General features: G+C 33.2%; 1 protein-coding gene across 1 annotated transcript; it reads right to left on the reverse strand.

The window, feature by feature from the left end:
• Window positions 1-3,395: 3,395 nt before the first annotated feature.
• Window positions 3,396-5,631, reverse strand: LOC140179967 (uncharacterized). Its single transcript, XM_072220337.1, has 4 exons — window positions 5,388-5,631; window positions 4,757-5,079; window positions 4,529-4,627; window positions 3,396-4,436 (listed from the first exon to the last, which is right to left on the reverse strand). The coding sequence occupies exons 1-4, from the start codon at window positions 5,629-5,631 to the stop codon at window positions 4,233-4,235; spliced, it is 870 nt and encodes a 289-aa protein (XP_072076438.1). The 3' UTR covers window positions 3,396-4,232.
• Window positions 5,632-8,075: the final 2,444 nt, after the last annotated feature.

Raw genomic sequence — 8,075 nt, forward strand, 5'->3', positions numbered from 1 at the left:
GATGTGCAAAATAGATATAAATGATTTTATTTTGGTCCCTAAGGCCGGGCAAATACGGCCTCAGGAGAAACTTAGATGAGCTTGACGAGCCAACTGGCTCGGCTGTCAGCCTATATGGCAGACAGAGAAGGGTGCATTGACAGTGTACCTTATGATTGTATATATGATAATGGTCCTTAGATTTTGAAAAAAAATAACACTGACACTGTAAAAAAGTTTGAAGTGCAGGATCCTTTGGAGGAAGTAGATATTGGTAACGGTGATTATCCTAGACCAACATATGTGAGCAAGATGCTGCCTGATGATTTCAAAAAAGAAATGGTGGAGATTTTGAAGGAATATTGCGACTGTTTTGCATGGGATTATGCAGAGATGCTAGGCTTGAGTCGTGAATTAGTAGAACATCAATTTCCATTGAAAGCCAATGTTAAACCTGTCAAGCAGCCACCAAGGAGATTTGCTCCTGAAGTCGTGCAGAAGATTAAAGAAGAGATTAAAAGACTTCTTAAGGCTAAGTTTATAAGAACAGCAAGGTATGTCAACTGGATTTCTAATATTGTCCCTGTCATGAAAAAGAATGAAAAATTAAGGGTTTGCATTGATTTTAGAGATTTAAATTCTGCAACACCAAAAGATGAATATCCAATGCCTATAACTGATATGTTGATAGATTCTACTGCTGGTCATGAAATGTTAAGTTTTATGGATGGATATTCAGGTTATAATCAAATATACATAGCTGAAGAAGATGTGTCAAAAACAGTATTTAGGTGTCCAAGTGCTTTAGGAACTTTTGAATGGGTTGTGATGCCATTTGGACTAAAAAATGCTGGTGCAACTTATCAAAGGGCGATGAATAAAATTTTTCATGAATTTATTGGAAATTTTATGGAAATTTATGTTGATGATGTGGTTGTCAAATCAAATGCTAAAAAAGAGCATCTAGAAAACTTAAAAAAAACATTTGAAAGAATGAGAAAGCATAAGTTGAAAATGAATCCCTTAAAATGTACTTTTGGTGTGAGTGCAGGGAATTTTCTTGGTTTCTTGGTGCAGAAAAAAGGGATTAAAATTGACAAAAATACGGCAAAGGCTATCCTAGAGGCTCCCCCTCCAGCAAACAAAAAGCAACTACAAGCATTTTTAGGGAAGGTCAATTACCTCAGAAGGTTCATTTCCAATCTGTCAGGAAAAACCAAGGTTTTTGCGCCTCTGATCAAGTTGAAAAAATTGAAATTATATTTTCTTATAATTATTTCTTCACTTATTTCTCATTTCCAATCCTTAAAAGTGGAATGCTGGCTCAAGAAGATGAGAATGGCAACGAGAGAGTGATTTATTATCTAAGTCGTGTGCTAAATGATGTTGAGAGCCGTTATTCTCCAATTGAGAAACTTTGTTTAACTTTATATTTTTCTTATTTAAAACTTAAGTACTATCTAATTCCTAGGAATGTTTATGTAATTTCTGAGTTTGATGTTCTTAAATATATGTTGTCTTCTCCAATATTGCATGGTAGACTAGGAAAATGGATGCTGGCCTTAACGGAATTTTCTTTACATTTTGTTCCTGCAAGAGCCGTTAAGGGTCAGGTTCTAGCTGATTTCCAGGTTGATCATCCTTGTATTGACATTGATGAGAGTTTACTGGGTTTCGTTGGTTTGGTGCCTTGGAAATTATATTTTGACGGTTCATGTCATATGGGTGGTGTTGGTATAGGAATTTTAATTATTTCTCCAAGTGGCGAGTCAAGCAAATTCCTCTTTGAATTGAATTATTCATGTTCCAACAATGAGACAGAGTATGAAGCATTAATAATGGGACTAGAATTATTATTAGAAAGAGGAGTTAAAAATGTGGAAATTTTTGGAGATTCACAGCTTGTAGCCCGTCAAGTATCACTTGAATATAGATGTGTTAGTGAAAATTTAAGAAAGTATTTCAATGTGGCTACAGAGTTGTTGAGTAAATTTGATAATGTCATTTTAAGGCATGTTCCAAGGGAGTTAAATCAAGAAGCAAATGAATTAGCTCAAATTGCTTCAAGATATAAGATCAAGCCCTCAACACTAGAAAAATTGGTAAGGATAAAGGACATATTTATGCCTTTGAGAGAAAGAGAAATGTTGTCATTAGAAAAACTAGACCCAGAAGATTGGAGAGTACCAATTGTAGAATATTTAAAAAATCCAAGTCTTAGTGTCGATAGAAAACTTAAATATAGGGCTCAAAGTTATGTTCTAATAAGTAATGTCTTGTTTAAGAAATCTGTTGATGAAAACCTCTTGACATGTTTGGGAGAAAAAGAAGCGTATTTGGCTCTTGCTGAAGTGCATGAGGGAATTTGTGGTGCCCATCAATCAGGAAAAAAAATGAAATGGGTGATAAATAGGAGAAGATTGTATTGGCCAACTATTCAAAGAGATTGTATAAATTATGCCAGGTCCTGTGAAGAATGCCAAAAACATGGAAGCCTTCAACATATTCCAGCGTCAGAACTGCATGTTATAATTAAGCCATGGCCATTTAGAGGTTGGGCTCTAGATCTTATCGGACAGATTCACCCACCTTCTTCTAAAAGTCATAAGTTCATTTTGGTTGGTGTTGATTATTTTTCTAAATGGGTAGAGGCTATCCCTCTAAGGGAGGTGACTCACAATGAAATAATAGATTTTATTGAGGAGCATATTGTGCATAGGTTTGGAATTTCTCTGTCTATTACCACTGATCAAGGAACCATGTTTATAGAGAAAAAGGTCATGGAATATGCCAAATCTAGGGATATAAAAATACTTTCTTCTACACCATATTATGCCCAAGCCAATGGACAAGTGGAGGCAGCGAATAAAATTTTGATTGCATTAATTAAAAAAACACATTGGAAGGCAGCCAAGAAATTGGCACCAAACTCTCAGTCAAGTTCTTTGGGCTTACCAAAATTCTCCAAGAGGTTCTACTGGAACCACCCCGTATAAGTTAGTTTACGGTCATGATGCGGTGTTGCCAATTGATATTAATCTGCAAAGTGTAAAGGTGGCTAGACAAGACGAGATACCAGTAGTAGATTATTGGAATTCTTTGCATGATGAGCTCAATGAACTAGATGACGAAAGGTTGAGAGCTTTAGAGCGGGTGATTCGACAAAAAGAGATTATGTCAAAATCATACAACCGCCGTGTTAAAGCAAAGACATTTGTAGTTGGAGATTTAGTGTGGAAAACAATTTTGCCTATAGAAAAAAAGTCAAAAACTTATGGTAAGTGGCTTCCAACTTGGGAAGGACCTTATGTAGTTGACAAAGTTTATTCTGGAAATGCCTATAAGATTATTGAAATCGGATCAGGAAGAAGAATTCCTTCAATAAATGGCAAATATTTAAAGATATATAGGCCAGGCATACATGAGATAAACATTCCACATGTTTAAGGACACGAAAATATCCAGTTGAAGTGTCCAAAGAAAAAAAAATAGCAAGTGTCCAATCTCCAAAATAAGGATAGAGTGCATTCAAAAGCGAATAATAAACAAAATTCTAAAAGTTCAAAAAGTGAAGATTGCAGACACATATTAAAATCACAAAGGTTCACATAAGAAATGCAAGACTAGGTTTCAAAGATCTCTTTCAAGCGAATAACTTCAGCTTGGAGAGCGGTTTGGAAGTTCCTGGCTTCTTTGGCAGCTTCCTGTGAGGAGGGAATCTTCTCTTCAAGTGACTGTAAGGCTGCATTGCTACTGTCAAGCATGCTACTTGCTTTAGTAAATTGAGCCTCATTCTTTATCAAAGCAGCATCCATCCTACTTTTTGCTCCTCTCTTGACAGTCAGCTGTTATTCTAAGTCTCGAATCTCCTCAGATAGCTCATGAGCCCGATCTTTAGCTTTTGTAATATGGGCAGCCAGGGTAGCTTTGACAGCCTCAAAAGAGGAGGTGTCTTGTTTCAGTTTAGAAAGAGATTCAGTTAATTGTTGACACGATGAGATGGCTGCCTGAGAATCTGAAAATTTGGCATAAAGATCCTCATAAACCTTCCGCAAGCAAGCCAACAAAGGATCAATAGTCTCAGGATGTGGTGTAGTTGAAAAAGTTTGAAGAATATCAAAAAGCTGAGCCTTAAACTGCGGATCCGTAACAAGTGTCAAAACAGGTTTGGATAGAATGACACTGAGTTGTTGGCTTAATGGAAGTAGGATGGAATTGTCAACAATCTTGGTTGTGGGAGGTGTAGTATGGGGCTACTCTGTTGAAGGGTGACTTTGAATGGTAGAACAAGATTCAACTATAGCCTTCTGTGTATCCATGCTACATGCATATGCTTCATTTAGAGTTTCTAAATCAGCCAATAAATTATTCACCACATTAGGGGTCTGAGCATGGATGGAAGTGATGGGTATTTGTTTTTCTGACCACTCACTTGGGGGAATTTCAGAATTTTGAAGCTAGACAAAAAATGCAAAGGCAAATGTTAACATAAAAATAAAGAAGATACAAGAAAGAGATACCAACCATCAGGCCAAAGGACATGTCATACCTTATTTGCATTGGTTTTGGGTATAGGCTTATTAGATGTGGCAGCTATCATATTTTCAGTATTAGGCACGATCAAAGAAATGGTAGGAGTCACAGTGACCTAAATCAAAAAGTGAAATGAGGACAAAGGTAATAAAAAGGGGACTCAGCATGAGAAGTATCATCACCATGTAAGTTCTTTAAGATGATGTTATTTCAATATGGAAGATGTGAAAATATATAAAAATACCTGAGAAGCAAGCCGGTCACTGGGGCTAAGAGCATTGACATCTTCTTCCGAAGAGAATTTACTGACTGATTCATCACTTGACGAGGTGTTCTTGTTGTCCCTTTCATTGTGTTGAGAGATTACCAGTCCATCAAGATTGTCATTAGATGTATTTGATGTATCATTCTTATCATTACTACTTGAAGATATTGAAACTTCAATTGGTTTAAGTCTTCTTTTTACCCGACGGTTGGAACAATTAAAATTGTATTTCTTTTTTCCTACAAGCTTACTAGAAGACTTTCTCAAAAGAGGATTTGCGGCAAATGGGGTAGTTGTGTTCTCTGTAATAATATATATAATAATAATAATAATAATAATAATAATAATAATAATAATAATAATAATAATTAAAATAATTAAAACAGGTGCCATTGTGATAACCTTAGAAGACATAGTGCATGAAAAAAATTAATAGCAACAACACAGAGAGGACATGTTACTAATAGAGAAAATTACCCTAACTAATAATAATAATAATAATAATAATAATAATAATAAAATGAGCAAATAGTTTAGTGGTAATTACCCTTTTTTGCTATTTTCACTTATTGCATTACAAGAACAGTGGTCATCCTTTGACAGCAAGTACTGAAAGCAACTTCAATAGAGGAGTAATAGTTTTTCCACCAAGAAAAGAATGAATAGGTGGTCAATGGACAAGGCTTGAAAGGGAACAAGTGGAATTTATTCCTCCGCGCAGCATTATCTTTCTGAATGCGCAGCAGATCTTCTAGTGAAATAGCTTTGTCATGCAAAGATTGTGACTCTTGAAGATGGTAAGGAGATGAAATGGCCTGAGCTAATCCAAATTGTCTTGAGACGGCATTTGGCATATAGACCACTGTTCTTAGGTCATCCTCACCCGGGAATCCAGCAAAAAATAATTGGGGAGTTAAGAACTGTGACCAAATAGTAATGCTTTCTTTTTGTGTAACCTTAGCTGGGTAAGACCAATTTAAAAATTAGCAAAAGGAGTCAAATTGATGTTGTGGTCTTTCTCTGGCAAGTGACGGATGGTTCCTTGAGGTTGCCATAATAATGCAGATTGAAAAATTCAAGTATTGGATGCTGAGGTTGTCAACGATCAACAAACAAGCTAAAAAAAATGTTCTTCAGAGTAAGATTCGAGTACTCATAAATAATACAATGGTTACTTAGAAGTCATTTTTGGGGTTAGGATTCTTCACAATCATTAATGGAAAAGAAAAAATAAAGATGGAGCTAGCAGTAAAACCTTACTTGGAATATTGAAAAAATTAGGTATAATCAAACCCTTGTGAACAGAAAAAGCCAATCGTATTAGATAAAATTTGGGAGAGTACGTGGGGTACAGAGTTGAAGAAAAAATTTAACACTAGCGTATTATCTTTCTCACATGTACCACAAGAAGATAAGAGGACTCTGTAATTTCACTTTTTGTTTAGCCAATTTAAATAAATAAACAAAATAACAAAGAAAAGGAAAAAGAGTACAATACTCTTATATACTTTCTAAATGGTGTTTCAAAATTTCATCATTATCAACTATTGTTATCATTTATATAATAATAATAATAATAATAATAATAATAATAATAATAATAATAATAATAATTAATAAATAAATAAATAAACATACGTTTGTATATACTTTTTTTATTATTATAAACAACAAAATTTTTTCACTTTCAATCCTTGTATGACTTTAAGTGAAAAATTTTGGGGGACATTATATTAGACAAAATATAATTTTTATAAGAAAATTATAAAAAGAAATAATTAGTTATTTGGTAATGTTCCTATATATAATATTTATATATATTTTAAATTAAATTAGATCATTTGATAGTTGGTTATTTATTTAAATTTTGAAATTAACATCAAGCAAGAAGTGCGGGAACAGTTACAAGAAATTCAAATTTTCTGCAAGTAGTGTACAAATGGTAACTGTTAACTGATATTAGGCTAGTCTATAAATAGAGCTTTAGGAAAACATTGTAATCAGTTCGGTTCTTCTTGGAAAACACTTAAAAACCCAAAAACGCTCTCAGCCCCTTGGCATCACAGAGTAAAATTGGGAATCTTAAGTAATTCCTCTGAACCCAAACATTTGTAGTTTGCTTTTTTCCAGTTTTTATTAATAAAATTCCTCTAATTTTACGTCCTTTTCTCTTTTACGTTCTTTTGTTTTAATTTTTGCATTTTACTTTGCTTCCGGTACCTTGCATGTTTTCTTTTCATCTTTAATTTTATTTTCGAAACTACAATTGAGATATTAAGACATCCACAAAAGGAGTCGTTTCTGCTCCTTAAATTAAGATTGTGAAACAAAATTCGAAAATTGTTGATTTATTTGTTGTTAACAATGGAACAAAAACTCGAGTAAAACAAGTATACATGTGTATTTATTTATATTATATATGCACGTAAACAGATATATGTTGATCTCTATTCGTTCCGTTATGCTTTGTTCCGCTTTATAACAAAACACGTCAGTACGAGACAAATAAAAGTAAATGATCAAATTCGTCCTTGAAAAATTATTCATTCTTCAAATTGTTCTCTGAAAATTTTTTTTAATCAAATTTATTCTTAAAAAAATTTTAAGTTGGTTGCATTAGTCCCTCCATTATTTCCATTACTTATAAAGTCGACAATTCTAATTAAGTGCTAACATGTTAAATTTATGAAATATTTTTCTTCATTTCTTCTTTTAATCTATTCATCTCTAACATGTATATTATATAAGGAGACACGGTGACTATCCTGACTAAAATGTTTACTTGCAATTAATTATTCGCCATCATCTCATTTTAATCTTAACTTGATGAGCAGTAACATATTAATATGATATGATATTATAATTATAGAAGTCGTATTGCTTATGAAATTGCGCTGTATGCCGCCTGGATGCATTATGTACGTGTTATTAATATTGTTTATTCACCCATCAATTTTATTTGACTAACACTAAGTTTGAAGATATTTAGTTTGCGTGTGGATTTTTTTTTCGTTTTTTTTTTTGGAAGAAATAAATATAGAGGACGTAATTACCAACCCAATAGAAGTACGAAAAGTGATTGAAAAAAAGTTATAAAATAAAATAACTAATTAACGAACAACAATCATTACTAAATGCCAACATGGTTTTGTGTGGCTTAAAAATAAGTGCACCACATGATATCATTGTGGAGGATCTTCAATGTTTTTTTTTCATTATTATTATTAGCAATTTGTTATTTTGTATTAGTGATAATCAATTATTATAAAACAGAAAATTAATAAATTAAAAAATTTAA

The sequence above is a fragment of the Arachis hypogaea genome, chromosome 16, assembly GCF_003086295.3.
Source record: "Arachis hypogaea cultivar Tifrunner chromosome 16, arahy.Tifrunner.gnm2.J5K5, whole genome shotgun sequence".
NCBI lineage: Eukaryota > Viridiplantae > Streptophyta > Magnoliopsida > Fabales > Fabaceae > Arachis > Arachis hypogaea.

Excerpts from the sequence above, each read along its gene's own strand:
- LOC140179967 (XM_072220337.1), bottom strand. The coding sequence starts at position 5,631 with ATGCCAAATGCCGTCTCAAGACAATTTGGATTAGCTCAGGCCATTTCA. Across the intron at positions 5,080-5,387 it reads CTCTATTGAAGTTGCTTTCA|AGAACACAACTACCCCATTT; the intron begins GTACTTGCTGTC and ends ATATTATTACAG. Across the intron at positions 4,628-4,756 it reads GTGACCGGCTTGCTTCTCAG|GTCACTGTGACTCCTACCAT; the intron begins GTATTTTTATAT and ends TTTTTGATTTAG.